This window comes from Polyodon spathula, chromosome 3 (genome assembly GCF_017654505.1).
Source record: "Polyodon spathula isolate WHYD16114869_AA chromosome 3, ASM1765450v1, whole genome shotgun sequence".
Classification (NCBI taxonomy): Eukaryota; Metazoa; Chordata; class Actinopteri; order Acipenseriformes; family Polyodontidae; genus Polyodon; species Polyodon spathula.
This window is the reverse complement of record NC_054536.1, coordinates 76,451,780-76,469,430: the sequence shown is the minus strand read 5'-3', so window position 1 is coordinate 76,469,430 and position 17,651 is coordinate 76,451,780. Positions and strand designations below refer to the sequence as shown.

The following is a 17,651-nucleotide window of genomic DNA, read 5'->3' as shown; positions in this document are numbered from 1 at the left end:
CTCTTATGAAGCTGTGCCTGGCTTGATTGCTTGTTAAATCATGCAATTGAGTCCAGGCACAGTCTGCACGTGAACTATTTGTGAAACACCAGTGCCAAAATACAAATATACATTTTACATCACCCGTGCTACATAACGCAAACTATGTCAAATAAACCAAATACACCCAGTGGTTGGGGGTACCTAAACTCCTCGTTTTTTTCAATACATTCAGACAGAAGTGGGAACGTTTCAAAACGGCATAATTTTGCAATGCTGCACAAGAATATTACTGCCTTTTCCCTGCGTTGCTAAATGAAATTAGTTTAGATGAGTGAATAAATCTGAAAACGACTCTCAACTCCCTGCAAGAAAAAAACTCGATTCAAATACTGGCCCAAGAGTCTCCACTCGACTCGAGTAATAGTCATTATTATTAAAATAAAATTATACGATTTGTTTCATTTTCAATAACCCCAGCCCTTCTTATGATTTGTACAAGCCCTGCATCTATGAGTGAGAGGAACACGTGACAACATAGAGACAGAGAGAAGAGCATCAGCAGCATGGAAGGTTAATCAAGATTACCTGCATTCGTCGAGGTTGCTTTTAAGAACTATGGACTAGACAGAGAATGAAATAAGCAGTATGCATTCTGCCAGCATTGAGAAATTCTAAAGGTGTCTAAAATAACTGAAATCACTTTTGGTCTTTAATTATTATTTCTTACCAAGTTTCAATAAGAAATTTTTTATTTGGTGAGTCAATCAATAGATTTTTTTTTATTTAAGTGAGCTTAAAACTTAAATGCTCAACAAAAAAATAGGGGTTTAATGTATATTGAGCTGAAGTTATACTACATTTAAAAAAAAATGTTTTAGAAAACAAAAAAGAACTGTCAAAAAAGCCATATTTTGCCACAATTAGTTGTTTTGAAATCTAAACTACCACGAATCCAAACTCATATACAAAAAACCCTCCAAAAAATCAACTTATTTTGCACATGAATTTTACAAGAAATGAACACACAATCACTCTTGAGCTTTAATTATTTTTTTTTTTTTTTGACATTCTCGTGGCCTCTCCTTTTGTTCTACACCCACTGGCAGCACACGGTACAGATGATAACTGCATAACTGAGTTAATCAGCTCTAGACCCGTTTGATTAATTTAATATATCAGGAGGTTGAGGATGGAACTGCATTGTTTTCAGTGCATTTTTAAGAAGTGTTCTGTGGATTTTGTCATAGTGGGTGAATCTGTTATTTTGCCCTTGTGCACTTTATTTTTGATAAAACAGTTATTACACCGGTAGAAAAAAAAAAAAAAAAAAGTGTTTGTTCTGCTGTGGCATTTTGTTGTGTTTATGAAACAGCAGCTACACTTCCAGTCTTTTACGTTAGTAGGGTTAATCAAAATACAATTGACCTCTTAGGATTACTGTATTTTGTGCATTTTAACTACACTGATGATTTTATTTAGACAAACAACTGAGGTTTTATTGTGCCAAGTATAGGTGGTTAAAGGGTTTATGGTGCGGTATGTTCTGTGTAAAATATTTTAACTTTTTTGTTATCGTATTAGTGAACAACCCTTTTTCTAAATCTGAAAATTACTTATTTTGTAACACATTATTATGTTAAACTCTTGGCCTTTCAAGATACATTTCTTTCTGTAATATTAAGCAAATTAGGTTGAATTTATTGATTCTGAACTGGAGCATATATGTGCGAGTAAGCAATGGTTTTAAAACTCTGATTTCGCCTCAGTTGCATTACAGTTGTCCTTTGTAACTGTTGTGTTTTAAGGCCTAGAAGCAAGATCTGGATTCTGGTTCATATTTAAAGCAGAAGACTGGTGATAAAAAAATTAATTGTTTACATAATTTCTGCTAATGATTTGTATGTGGATTATATTTATTTTGAATATAAGCATAATAAGTTGTATAGTGAAACTAAATCTTAACAGTGTGCACTGAACGTCATATTGTTTAGATTGTTTGGCGACCCATCAGAAACCTTGCCTCGACCCATATGCACTTTGGGAAATGTTCCATTCACAGTTTATCATGCAGTATTACACAGATCAGATCATATTATTTCCCTTTCTTTATAAAACCCTTTAGGTTATTCAAGCAGGGCTGCAGTTTAGAGGTAGTTTTGATCATGTGACATATTATTTATTATGCTAGAGGCAATAACTACACTGTGCCTCACTTGTTATATATAGACCAACACCTAGAAAAAGGGGTTGACCATTGTGGATTACTCACCAACAATGTCCAAAGTTTCTTTAAAAAAAAAAATAAATAAATAAATAAATAATAATTATTGTGATTCGTATACATTTTTCAGGGGCCAGAGAGTGAAAAAGAGTCTTTCCGTGGAACGATACCAGCCTTTTATCATGTTTATCATTTTCATTGATCTTCACTCTGTTCTTTGCCTCATACATGTCCAGTACAGCAGTCTGGCTGGCAGTCCTGTTTCTCAGACGGGTCCATGACAATTCGTCCCTGCGACATGAAAAGCGCAGCAATATACAAATTGAAATATTTGCTGTGTTTTCTTAGCGAGATCTCTATTTACGAGTCGTGCAACATTGTTCAAATAAATGACATGGTTTGTCAGGTTTAAAAAAATTAAAATAAAAACTGAACACATACATTTATAGTGCTCAATGTATTTTAAATGTATAAATCATTTCGCTGAAATAACACACGTGTTTTGGGTAGGCTACACATTACATTATGAACAAAAATATAAATCTGTACAGTACGTCTATACAGTATACAGTACAGTAGTAAAATCAAATGAACACCTAGTGCACTTCCTTTTTACTTTAGACTGTAGGCTACTGGTATGGAAACACAAAATAAATCATGCTGCTGCATGGTACACATTGGTGTACAATGCGAACAAAAGATGATTTTAAATTTAAAATAAATTATTTTATCTGAGTTTTTATTATTATTATTATTATTATTTATTATTATTATTATTATATGATTCTTGTTCAGGCTCAGCTTCCGCTGGTCAGTATTTGACAGGAATCCACCAGATTCCTTGGGCTTTCTATTGCCCGATGCTTAGGGCTTTCCGGAGTATGTGGGCTGTTCCTAGGAGGGCGATTTTCTGCACTTGAGCCACACTTGTTTTACATGGTAGCTCACTGAGGTGGTTCCAGAGGCTTTGTCGGATAGTTCCAAGAGCTCCAACTACAACCGGTATCACACGTGTCTGTGTTCCACATGCGTGATATATCAATCTCAAGGTCCTTATATTTGCTGAGTTTTTCGATTTCTTTGAGTGAGATATTCGAGTCATCCGGAACTGTCACATCGATAACACTACGTAACACAATTTTTGTTCCTGGGTAGTAAGTGTTATTTCCTAATTGCTTATGCCTCAAAAGTATAGAAAATGGCTATTATTCCCCACAAACTTTGCTTTTGTGACCAGGACAGTGATATTTCAAAATATCACTATTTCCAATGGGAAAACAGGCAAATGTGTGTCTTTTCGTTCACATAAAGTAAAAAAAACAAAACAACATATGAATCCAAATTAACATGTATTTATACTAAAGTAATACAAAAATGACTACAAAAGATTTAGAAGTGAGTAGTTTTTCAAGATTTACGATTATACTGTATTTACAGTATAATCGTAAATCTCGAAAACTACTCACTTCTAAATCTTTTGTAGTCTTTTAAAAGACACACATTTGCCCGTTTTCCCATTGGAAATAGTGATATTTTGAAATATCACTGTCCTGGTCACAAAAGCAAAGTTTGTGGGGAATAATAGCCATTTTCTATACTTTTGAGGCATAAGCAATTAGGAAATAACACTTACTACCCAGGAACAAAAAAAAATAAAACATTTGTTACACGGTGTAATCAGACATCGCTTTCTGCTCCGATCATGAAGTATGATGTCCGGTCGGTTGGCTCCTATGGTACGATCGGTGTTCACAGCCATGTCGTACATGACAGTGATGTTCTCTGTCTCGATGACTTTTTCAGGCTGGCGATCATACCAGTGATCGGGCATGGTACTCCAAGCTCTCTGAGAATTGACCAGTGCAGGTAACCAGCAATGCGATTGTGCCGATGCATGTACTCTCTCGGCGCTGGCACGGAGCATCCAGCGACTATATGGCTGATGTGCTCTTCTTGTTGTTGACAAAGCCTGCACTTGCTATCAACATCCATCTTGAGGATTTTTCTCTGGTGATAGCGGGTGTTCAGTGCTTGATCTTGTGCTGCCATAAGAAGACTCTCTGTCTGACCTTTTAGCCCGAGCTTCGTAGCCATCCAAACGTTAGTTCTCTATCTACATAGCTTTCGTAAGTTTGTTTGTAGAACTGACCATGTAGTGGCTTCGACAAGAGGTTGTTGATTTTTTCGTCGATGAGCGAAGATTTCTTCTTGTTCTTGAAAGATTCCAGACTATGTGTTGCTGTCTGGGAGCTGTTCTGTGGTTTGATGTATTGGTTTTTAATTTAATCGCCTTTCTTGGTCAGAGAGTACTTCTTTTCTTTTTTTAATTATTATTATTATTATTATTATTATTATTATTATTATTATTATTATTATTATTATCATCTTAATAGCCTAGACAATTAACACAAAATAGATCATGGTGTCACATTAACAAGTTATGATACTTACAGGAGGACAGTCAAATCTCTTTAATACGAATTTCAAAGGACCAGCATTAGTAGCCTATAAGCTAAATGTATACTGTCCATTTTTATTTAGTTTAGTCAGAGGTGCAGTGCTAAGTTGTGCAATTACAAACCACCTGCACATTAATAGAAGAGGCGTTTCATATGCCTATACAGATGTTCAGAATGAGCTTGAAGGGTTAGTGGCACATGTGTGCAGTCTATTGCTCCCATCACGCTGGGGAAACTAGAAACGTCATAGAAATGTGTTTTCAAGGCTTGTAAGCACACCCTGCTTTTAGGGAAAAATAGGTATTTGGATATTCGCCTCAAATTAATTGAGCACAACTCACAACGCATGAAAAAAAGTGGACTGGGAAATGCCAGCAACAATTGCAGCTGTTTAAAACATGCTTTCTTAACAAACTGATGCAACTGTAAGTGTTGCAATTGTCGGCAGCTTTCACACATCTCACTATAATATTTAAGAATCCTCATTTGCACTATCTCTGCCCCCTTTTAGTGAATTATATAGGTATGCCTGTAATTACATATTGAGCTACACTTGAAATGCAAACAGAAACTGCTGCCGCAAAGCATTCCCTATAAAGTTGCAAATTACACTGCGCTTGTCTAGTACATTTCACCCAAGACTTCTGACTTGTTTGCGACTATTGAGACAGGGGCAACACTTTAGTACACCTACTTCTTAGTCTTTTATTTGCTCCCAGTTCCCTTTCCCTTTTTCTTGTTAATTTAACAAACACTGGCTTGAGGCTTGTGTTGTAAAAAAAAAAAAAAAACCTGCCATGCTCCGCCTCATTCGTATCCACAAGGGTTGTATTGTTATACTATTCTACAGGCTCACTTTGGTTAACTTCAGAAAACAAGAAGTCTTTTATCAATAACTTAAGTGTAACATTCATAAATTGTCAGTGACGAATTGCCGTGCACCCTTCTCAGACTGACTGGACCAGCCTGTCAAATCTATGAACACTCCTATGTTATTGTCAGAAGTTAGAACAGCACACATGAAAAACACCTAGTTTTCTTTTCACTCTGTGCTTTGGGGAAGTGATAAAGGTGTTCTTCTATGAAGTATCCTTGACATCCATGATTGCTGTAGTTGCCTGGCAACAACACACACACAAATACACACCTGCTTCTTTCACTGCTGCTCTTGGATGGGGGAGGGGAGTATTACTTCACACTAACTCTGTTTTATGTTAAGACGTGTTCAGTGACTACCTGTAATCAAGTTAAGAGTGTATTTCTTGCTCATTCCATAAGCATAGTTGCTGCTAATGGGTTCCAACGGGGATGTGGCTTATAATGATGTATATAATAGCCTAACAGTGTTTTATGATGATGATGATACAAAAATAAGCAATAAAATTGTTTCTGGGTGATAACAATTTATAAATTAATTTGAATCTACTTGCATCCTAGTCACATTGCCTTCTATCCTTCTGTATGTATGTAAGCTAATAGAGAAAAAAATGTTCTGGAATAGCAAGTTATTTGCAAATTAAATAACTAGCTAGGCTTGTTTTAAAAGATACAATCACATTAAAATGGGTACAATTAGTTCTCATAGAAAACATAAAACAGGCAAGATTAAATTTGTCAGCATTTTTAGGTCCATTAAAATTGGATAGTCATAACTGATGTAGAAACAACCTTCAGAATGCATTACAATGCAGTATAGAACACGATAAAATAAAGGTGCAAAAACTTTTTTTAAGAATAAGCTTTGAGAATCTAACCTGTTTTGTTATATTTCAATTAAATCCACCTTGACCTCAAAGATAGGGAGGTTAGTCTGTACAAAACCTGGCTCACAAAATTCACAAACTTCTATAGCTTTTTTGGTCATAATGTATTGCACCTCAGACTTTTGACTGCAAATGCTCTACAATTAGGGTAACATTACAAATGCAACACCACAAACAAACAGATAACATAAGAAATGATTTAATGATGAAATTTAAGATGTGTATTGTAACTTCAAGTTTGCATAAGAAAGAAGACCTCTGGGTAGATAAATGAAGAAACATATTTACCTTCTGCATATATTATTAAAACCAATAATGAAATGAATAAACCTTAGAAAATAATCTGTTGGAATTTGGGACTTTGTTATTTGATAAATAATATAAGCTTTTCTGAAAATATTTGTTGGTATTGCCCAGGTTTAAGCAATGTTTGTTTTTTGTGACGACATGAGTGGTACATTGATTTTTTTGAGATGACAATTGCTGAAATGTTACAATTGTTTTATTTACTTACATTCATGGCAGTCAAACGGGTGGATAATCCTTCCACTGTTGTACAGCAATACGAACATGGTCTTCAGTTTAACTACAACGTATATCTTAAAGTTTTATGCGGTTACAACTCTGTTATTTCTTATGTTTGTCTGTATTTCTTACTCTATGTATGATTTTAAAGCATATCTGTATGGTGGTCGAAAAACTGTACTTGCTCTAGCTACAGACTAACTGAGTCATCTGTCCTTTTTTTTTTTTTTAGCGTTTTCTTTCCAACTCGAATTTAACAATACAGCCTGAACCAGTATTGTTAAATAGCAGAATGCCATATTACAAAAACTAAATTCTGTAGGCATTAATAAAATAACGGTGAAGGATGAGCCCTCATTGTATTACATGTATATGAGAGTTTTTCTTTAGTGCTTCTCGGAATATCGTTCCATGTTTTCTTAATCTCCTCCACCATTCTTTTAATAATGCCTAGACTCTAGAAGTAAAGGCTTTCGACCTTTTAAGGTGCTTCTAAGAACCTTTTTTTTTACATGGATTCTATATTCTCTATTTGCAGACTTTCTGCTTTGTCATGCAAGCTATCAAATGTGTACTGAAAATTGGAGTTTGAAAAACAACACGGTACTGGTATTATAAACCGTAATTTATAAACTGACTTGATCAGAAGGGTTAAAAAATGAGCTCTTTGTAGAATATTAAGATATGTTTCTTTGTCCTTGTGGCAATGTTGCCCCACCCCTGTGTGTATTTCAGTGTTGTATATTGCGTGTTGCGTGTTAATGTTGGTGTATAGTCATTGGTACACGGGATATAAATGGGTCTGTGGAACACGAGTTGTTTAAAATGTTTTCATTTAGGCACAAGGATTGCACAACACTTCACATGCAGGTAAAACGTAATAATATATGTGAGCACAGGGAATTGCACTTTATTAATTCATGTGCAGCTGTACCGACACACCAATTGAATGATTGATTAGCAATCGAGTCTCGGAACAGCTGCATAAAAGCACCATGTTTTCACTCACTCAGGGTTGTGTGTTCGGTGAGTGGAGAACGGGATTGGAGATGGAGGTAACAATAATAAGAACAGTTAGCTAAAATATCAGCTCACCGTGTTTGCCTGTGTAGTTCGTTTTGTTTGTCTCTATTTTGGCGAAAGTGCATGTCCTGTGTTTTGCTTGACTTACAACCTTTTATTTTCTGTCGGTTTCATTATTAAATGCTGAGCGAAAACAATCGCTCAGCTTCACCAAACTCCACCTCTTTGTTGTTTATTTGTTGGCTAATGGTTCTGGTCAGACGTCACCCACTACAGCCGTCTTCGTGACAGTCCTTGAAAATGATCTCTCCTTCTTGCTGCAGACAAGTCTCCCACATCACCTTGTCTTGGCCTACTGTCTGACTGCGGCAAATTAACGACTGCTTTTCAGAGTTCTTAAAATAGCCACGCAAATACGAGGCCCTCAATTACCGGCAGCTTTAATAAATTAGACAGAATATTTAATAGACCGCATTTGCAAAATCCCCTCCCAATTTTAGCGATTTCATTCAGAACCCCCCTAGAATTACATTTGCATATACAGAATTATATATGCATCAAGGGCTAAAGCCCACAGAAACATTGACCTGCAAATCACGTATTAATTGCGTGTTTATGCCATTGTGTGTGTTTTATAAATCCCATCCAAGAATTCAGAACCCTCAGCGCCCGTTTTACCGTCCTTATACAATCCTTTTATGAATCTGGTCCTCACTGTCATAATTAGAAGGTAAGTTACTCCCAGACCCAAAACCTTATCTAAAGCGCTGGCTCTAGTACACACCAATAAACATACAATAGCTGTGTTTCTGAGGAATAGGATTTTTGATGATTATCTTAAAAAAAAAAAAAAAAAAAAAAAAATGGCAAGGGTTATATTGAAACTACTCAAACCAAATTGAGCTAATAAAGAGTGATAAACAGGGTTACATTGTCAATTACAGTGAATAAATACATGTGTGCACTGCAAAATTGTACTGAATATTGCTAATTTCTACCTGATTCTTAATAGTTTACTATTTGTATTGTCACTCAATCTGCATTCATTTTAACCTGCATTGATTGTGATATGTGGCATTGTGATTAGTAACATTAATAAAATTGAGTACTTTGACGTAACCAGTTTCAAAGCAAAATCCAAATGTGTGTCAATTCTGGGATAATCCAGTTAACAGTGTAATGCCAGGCCATGCTGATGCAAAGTCAGGTGGAAGTAATGTCATAACCAAGCGGAATGTGAACAATAAAATTGGCTCAAGGCAGTGTGGTGAAAGGGCTGAATGCGCCAATTGAGACACACACACTCTGATTGGTTCCTGAAAATGTCCAGATAGCTCAGCAAGAAAATGCTTTGCAAAAGCGAGTCCCACTTATTTAAACACACAATTTTCAGTGGAAAGGCACACAAATGTGTGGAGAGGAGTCTGATAATGCAGAAATACAAGTGTCTGTCCCTGCATCTTTACATTGATGGAAGTCTGATTCCCAACGATACAGCTGCAGCTTCATGTTGAGTATGCTCAATATGATTCTGCTGATACAAAAGGAGTGTGATAACACATACAACCCTAACATGCCTCTACATAACCACTCAACATATTAACATACTGAAAGGCACCAGAGTAAAAAACAAAAAACAGACATTTTTCTATCAAACCAATTGGTCAAAATTCACTTCTTATTTGACCAGTGAAGGGAGCTTACCTGTGACCAACTCTCTTATCTCCAGGTCCGAGGTCTTGCGCAGCAGCCGGACCAGTGCAGAAATCCCCCCACAGTTTTTCAGAGCAATCTTGTTGTCATCATTTGCCTTTCCGTACACCAGATTTCTCAACGCTCCACAAGCACTTCTGTGCACCTCTGACATTCGATGATCGAGGAGATCCACCAGAAGCTGGATCCCACCTTGTCTCCTTATCTACAAAACACATGGCAAAAGTGTTGATAAAAAACCTCCTCAATGTGCGACATATCTGAAACAAAAACATATTGGAAATGTGAAAAAACACCAAGTTATCAAAAGTGCCCTGCCATTTAAGAGGAGATATCAAATTTTGTTGTCTTTTGTTTTTGATGCAAGTTAGATCTACTCTTATTGTGCCAGAAAAGCACAAGCTGAGTTAGTTGAAACAACTGGGGCAACCTTGGCCCCCACCGCTTTTATAGTTGTGCCTATTTGCTTTGTGTTGGACCAGGTTGCCCAATGGTTTCTTGAAAGTTGGCATTTTTGATAACTAGCCATTTTTTCACATTTCCAATGTGTTTTTGTTTTAGATATGAATTATTTCTTTACTTGATGGATAAACACCTGTTTTTAATTGAGAACACCAGTTTTAGTAAAGCAGGAATTCCTCCTTTTTATCAAAGTATTTTAAAAGCCTGGCAGCTGATGAAGGTGGAAAGGGATGTGGAGTCCTTGACAGGGCAGGACCTGTTTGAGGAGCCCCTATTTTTTAATCCACTCTTTCCAGTTAAGTTCCTCCAGTCGATGACGCTCTGTGCCAGTTTTTTAAAAGCAGGTGTAACCAGGATGGTCCACCTATTAAACCTTGAGCTCTCCTGCTGGCTAACTGCCTCCCAGCTAACTGCACAGCTAGGCTGGCACTCAGAGAGGCTTGCAGAAAGACTGATGGGTGAGTTGAGGGGCTGCCTCTCCCCGTGGCTGAAGGCAGTCCTGAGGGAGGAGTTGTCCAGAGACACAGAGCAGAGACAGCTTTCCTTATTTCCAGGGATGATCGTGTCACCAGCAGTAGGTGAGGAAGGTGAGGGGGGTGGAGAGAATGGAGGGACTTTGCTTAAATTGCAGAATGTGGAGGAAATTATCTTTCACACAATGAGTGGAAAACATATATACAAATTGTGTGTTAAAGCCACAGAGTATAGTAGGCTAAGGGGTCTGGTAGACTCTAAGTGGCGAGCTTACTTGGCTGTAGAGGAGGGGCACAGGCCGGTGTGGAGGCTGCTGTACAAGCCGCCTCTCACCAAGAGAGTGGGGGACCTGCAGTGGAAGATTCTACACTGCATTGTGTCCACAGGCAGGTTTCTCCATAGAGTGGACTCCAGCATCAGTGAGCAGTGCGCTTTTTGCTCAGCAGAGGAAACTCTCTTTCATGCCTACAGTGAGTGTGAGAGGCTGCGGCCACTTTTTAATTTACTGCAGGGAATCCTGAATAATTTAGGGGTCGTTTTTAGTAAGGAGCTTTTTTATTTTTGGGGTTCTATACAGTTTTAAAATGAAAAACAGGTGTGTTCTTATTAATTTTTTAATTGGACAGGCAAAATTGGCTATTTTAAAGACAAGGAAAAATCAACTCTCTGGTTCTGGACTGACCAGTTTAGTGGTTCAGTTCAGGGTGCTCGTGGTCAGCCAGATCAGAGTAGAGTTCGAGTATTTTAAACTGGTCAGTAACCTGGAGGACTTTCAGGAGAGGTGGTGTGTGGGAGACGCCTTGTGTGCTGTGAGTGAGGAGGGGGAGCTCCAGTTTTTGTTCTAATTTTATTTAATTTTTGTTTTACAGTGTTTTATTTTGGCTTTTATCTGTTTTCAACAAAGAAAAAAACACTGTTTTAATATTGATTTTTTAATGATCCTTTTATTTTGTTTAAAATGTGTTTTTAAGGAGAACACGATGTATTTTAGGATTTCTTAAATTTTGCTGAGGCAGTAGGAATCTTAACTTTTGTTGTGTTTTACCTTTATTTGAATTTTAATGGATTTTATTTGGAATATTTAAATAAAGGATCTTAAAAGTCAAAGTCTCTCTCTCTCTCTCTCTCTCTCTCTCTCTCTCTCTCATTCTCTCTCAAATGTTCACCTTTTGTTACCTTATAGCCTGAAATTAAAATGTATTAAAATATATACTTCTCTCTCTTACTACACCCCCCCCCCCATTTATCTACATCTCCTACCCCACAACTTCCAAGTGAAAAAATATTCTAGAATTTTGTAGAAAATTAAATAAAAATACAAACTGAAATAGCTTGGTTGGATAAGTGTCCACACTCTTTGTAATAGCAATCCTAAATTAGCTCAGGTGTAACCTATTACCTTCAAAATCACACACCAAGTTAAGTGGCTTACATCGGTGTTAAATTGTAGGGCGTCACAATTTCAGGATAAATTCAACAGTTCCTGTAGGTTCCCTCTACTGGGTAGTGAATTTCAAAGCAAAGACTCAACCATGAGCACCAAGGCACTTTCAAAAGAACTCCAGGACAAAGTTGTTGAAAGGCACAGATCACTCAGGAGATTCTATAGCCATGTGGCAAAAGGTTTTGTGGTCTGACGAAACTAAAATAGAACTTTCTGGCCTAAATGCAAAGTTTTATGTTTGGCGCAACCCCAACACAGCACATCACCCAAAGAACACCATCCCTACTGTGAAGCATGGTGGTGGCAGCATCATGTTATGGGGATGTTTCTCATTGGCAGGGACTGGGGCACTTGTCAGGATAGAAGGGAAAATTAATGGAGTAAAGTGCAGAGAAGTCCTTGAGGAAAACCTGCTGCCCTCTGCAAGAAAGCTGAAACTGGGATGGAAGTTCACCATTCAGCATGACAACAACCCTAACCACACAGCCAAAGCTACACTGGAGTGACTAAGGAACAAAAAGGTAAATGTCCTTGAGTGGCCCATTCAGAGCCCCAACCTAAATCCAATTGAAAATATGTGGCATGACTTGCTGTCCATCAACGCTCCCCAAGGAAGTTGACAGAGCTTGAACAGTTTTGTAAAGAAGAATGGTCAAATATTGCCAAATCTAGTTGTGCAAAGTTGGCAGAGACCTATCCCAAAAGACTGGCAGCTGTAATTGCTGCCAAAGGTGCTTCCACCAAGTATTCTCTCAGGGGGTGTGGACTTATCCAATTATGATCTTTCAGTTTTGTATTTTTCCCCTTAACAGTGTCACCATTCAGAGATCAAGATCAGAATCTCAGAATGATGAGATGACTCGAAAAACAGTATAATGCAACATGCTTGCAAACTGAAGGTTATAGTTTCATCAAATCCCAAGAATGCTTTTATATTTATATATATATATATATATATATATATATATATATATATATATATATATATATATATATATATATATATATATATATTTTTTTTTTTTTTTCAGGTAAATGTTCCATTTTAAAACAGAAATAAGTCATATAATATAAATGATATAGACGTCACAATAAGTGCGTTCCCTAGTATATTTCCAAAATGACAAAACAAGTTAATTGTCAATAAACTTGGATGTTCTGTAATATACATATGCGTGGATAAAAGTGCCTGGGGTTGCAAAAAAACTGCATTAAAAACAAGAAAAAGGGCATTGTTTTACCTTATTTAGGTGATGTATTTCTCTTACTGTATGACAGGTATTGACTTTTTTTTCTACATTTCACCTCAGTATGTTGGCAACTACAAATTAAAAGTGAAATGGTGCTTTTAGCTCGTTTATTTTTGCTGCGCCAATACCCTGAAAATACATAAACTACCCTAGAGTCTGGCAGTTCTCGCTGATAACTTGGCACAAGGAACTAACGTTCCTCTCAAAACACCCTTGAAGTATGCTATGTTGTGCACACTAATAGTGCATTCTACAGTATATCTAAGATATCTAAGAGCTGGAAAAAACAATAATAATTGTGTAGTATAATACTGATTGTTGCTTCAAATATAAAAAATAAAATAAAAATCCACTTGGGAAAGCCACCCCAAACAAAAAAAGCGACTTTCAGTTATTTTCTTTTTACTCCCTGTGTCATTTTCAGATCATTGACAGACATTTATATTTTTATTTCATTGTCACAGCTAACCAGATACACACTGTTGTATTGAAAACATTCTACAGCTGTTACAGTTTAAATGGTTCAATTTTGTTTGACGGATTTGTGATTAAATGCTGGGAACCTACAGCGACTATTTACCATCTCAGATTCAGTGCCAGCTTGGCAGATGTGCAATTCCACAGATTGCGACAGAAACAATCAATAACATTGCTCTCCACTTCTTCCCCTAATTAGGATGGGTACAGTAAGTTGCAATTTTTTTATGTACAAAATGTGTTTCCATTCCCCTGCAACTGACCCTCTTTTAGGCTTAAGCTGATTGCATACTTATAACCTTTTTACCATCTTACAGAAAGGCATCCAATTTGGCCTCTGACACTGTACCACTCAGTCTACTATACTACTACACACCTTAATTATATCACATTATGTAAAACAGTGATGTTATATGTATGCATTTGTTCTGCCCCAAACTCAAACTGGGATCAAAACATACCTAATGTTAATACTGATGCTCTTTAACTCTTGAATAATCCAAGTGGATGTTTCCCCCAGGTACAATTTTTAGACACACATATTAAGTGAAAACCATAAAAATACAGTGAAATTGGGTTTATAAATTATTGTTGGTTTATACATTTTAAGGCGGTGCTACTGAGATATGTCACTATTTGTGGATTATTATAATAGTCCCCGGTGTCAATAATAAACAGCAGATTTAAAAATAAATGAAGATATCTCTTTAACCCTTCTATTAGGTTTTGGGTCTATTTGACCCGACTCTAGTTTCCATTTGGCTTAAATGCTATTTTTCCTTTCATATGCTGTATAATATTTTATGACTTTTCCTAAATGGGGGTCATGAACTTATACACAGAAAACAGAACCTTTGAGTTGTTTATTTTTTTTAGAACAGGTCATGTATACAAATAAAATGTTTTGGGTCACTGTGACCTGTGGCATTTATCTGTGTGATTTGTGTGCAGGAAAAAAAAACAAACTTCTTTAATTTGTTAGTTTATTATTATATTTGTATTATTATTTCTGAAAATGGCTGCACCTGTCTGGAGATATTTATAAACAAAAAAACTATATATCTACAAGGCAGAGCCTAATTTTCTCAGTCAGTATTGCAACAGTATCTCACTGGTAAAGACATTCCAAAATGAAGAGCTCTCAGGTTGGCAGTCAAATAAGTTTTATCACAGCTCCTGGACTAAAAGAGCATAAAAGAGTAACACCTTTGCAAATAAAAACATTTAATCAATTTAAGGCTGTTTAAATTAGTCTGAAATTGCATCGGATCAATATGACCCAAAATATAACAGATGTACCTAAATTCTGAACATTCTAATAGGAGGGTTAAAAGGTATACAGTAGCAACTCCAGTCAGGAAGGTTATGTGTGAAAGAAAAGTACAGATCCAGACTGGTAGTCATGATAAACAGTGTCAACATGATGTAGATGAGGTTGTTATCTTTATTTTTATATAGCACCTTTCATAGTGGACCACAAAATCACAAAGCACTTTACTGAGGTAGACTGTGAACTGTGCATTACATGCACTTACAATAGGACATTGATTTAACATTATACCATTAAGTTCCAATGAAAGGAGACTTTTTACTCTGCAGAATGGTCATCCTGATCACCCTAGATTTTTGAAGTATGTGTAAAAAATGAATAATTAATGTGAGGGGCTGCCCATTTTACACAAAAGTATGTCTTACATGTAGAAGACTTTTCACCTTTTTTGACCAAACCTTGTATTTTCATGAAATATAAATAAAGGTGGAATACAATCAAAATGGTATTGCAGCAATTAACAGGTTAAACTACTGTATTTACTATTTACTTTTTTAAATATCCAATAAGATGTTTTAAAGGTCACATATAAAACAAATAAATGTCTTCTATTACTGAAATACCCAAATGTCATATGAATGTTCTGCATGATCTGAGGTGCAAGATAAGCGATGCATTTTACATCAGCTCTGTGAGTGCGTAAACTATCCTTTCTATTTGCTATGTATAGCACGCTCTGAGATGTTTAACAAGAAAGGCACTATATACAAATAAAACTGATTGATTAATTTCTTCCAGTGCCATGTTTAACTGTTTTCTGGGGTAATGGATTTCTTCAATTGCTTTACTTGATATAATTTTCTTGTTGAAATTAAAACATATGCCTCTGAAACTGAGGGCACATGACACAATATCTGCATTTGTTTTAAAAGAGAAAACAAATCTTGCAATTTTGGACCTGATCTCCATTCTGGTGTAAAAGAAAACGGAAATCATTTGGTTCTGGGGCCATCAAAGGCACTGCTTTGAAAGGAGATTTAAAGGCACAGGGCAGTATAAAGGAACCAAGTAAGGCATCCAGCTGAAGAATATATTTCACAAACATGAAACTGAAGAAAAAGTAATACAAAGGGTAAAATAACAAACACACGAAACAAAATCCTATCAAATGCCACCGAATTGGAGTTTACAAATTTGGAAATGAAAGTATAACGACAAAAAGAGAAACTAAACAATTCTAAATGTTTCCCATTGTTATCACTTTGTAACACAAACATGTAAAGCCAATGATTTCTGCTGACCATATTTGTTCCAGTATATAGTCTATGGGTGTAAGGCCTGGTAAATATTGGAGCCCATGCAATGGGGCCTTGTCTACCTAGCCATCGTTTTGGCAATTCGTTGTCTAACCAGGATTGCACATGTAAGGAATGGTGCACAGGAGCATTGTCATGAGCCCTGTAACGCATGTTCTGAGAGTTCATGGCCCTGTTCAGGTGAAAAACTGCCTCATCTTAGAAGATGATCTGTGACAATGGCAGTCTGTTCTTTTACCCATTCACAGAATCTCTTTTGGCATGCGGTACTGATAGCTGTTGCACAGAGGTAAATCTAGATGAAAATTACTAAAATGAAGAATCCTTCATGCAGATTACTGGCTAGTACCAGTAGCCTGTGCCATTTTTCTCGTCTCAGGCTCATAACTGCGGGTCCCAGGACGACAGTTGTGACTTCATCAGCGGTGGCTGATTTCGGACTTCTAATTTTCTTTTGATCTGCTATGCTTCTGGGCTGAAGGAAATGTTCCACTAATTGGGTTAAGGAATTTCTATCTGTCAGGGTGCTTGCTGGTAAAAACCACAGCTGTTGCAGCACTGACACATCCAGTTTCGCGACACAGCAAAATCATCTCAGCGCGCTCTGCAGTGTAAGCTTTGACATTTTTAACCGGTGTCCTTCTGCTGTGGCTACAGAGAAACTTTAGGCTTCCACAATGCAAATTATGAATCACTCTGTATGTACAATATATTTTAAATCTCAATTAGGCATAATTTGAAACATTTCCTAAGTCTGTACTGTAATTGTACCATTGATATATATATATATATATATATATATATATATATATATATATATATATATATATATATATATAGATACTTATTGTAATTTATTAGATAAGATATATATATATATATATATATATATATGCATTGTTTATATATGCATTGTACTCAAGTAAATAATGCCTTCATATTAAGTACTGAGATTAGGCAGCAATAATAACCTCATTTGTATTATTTTATATAAAATAAATCAAAACAGCTTCACTGTTTTCCACCTTAATTTACTCAATACATAAAACTGCCATGCTGCTGTGCATCTTAGGAGTGGAGCCTGTATACATTGATGTATTCTATAAACTCCAGGATTAATAATGTAACTTTACTGGTTGCTTATTCATTACAGCTGTTACCGCAGGGACAAGGCTTAATGGCTGACTGTTGGTACCTCATCGTCTTATTTTTGTTGAGAAACAGTCAGATTTATTTTCACAGTTAATTTTCCCTGCCTGACAAACCATTAAG

General features: G+C 36.3%; 1 protein-coding gene across 5 annotated transcripts in view; it reads right to left on the bottom strand.

Annotated features, from left to right (window-relative positions):
* LOC121313419 (catenin delta-2-like) overlaps positions 1-17,651 on the bottom strand; it is a 350,408-nt gene that overhangs the window by 100,867 nt on the left and 231,890 nt on the right. For all 5 annotated transcript variants that reach the window (XM_041245943.1, XM_041245938.1, XM_041245942.1 and 2 more), the window contains one exon: positions 9,678-9,891. In XM_041245943.1, the coding sequence (XP_041101877.1) occupies positions 9,678-9,891 (214 nt within the window). The remainder of the gene's footprint in view (positions 1-9,677; positions 9,892-17,651) is intronic.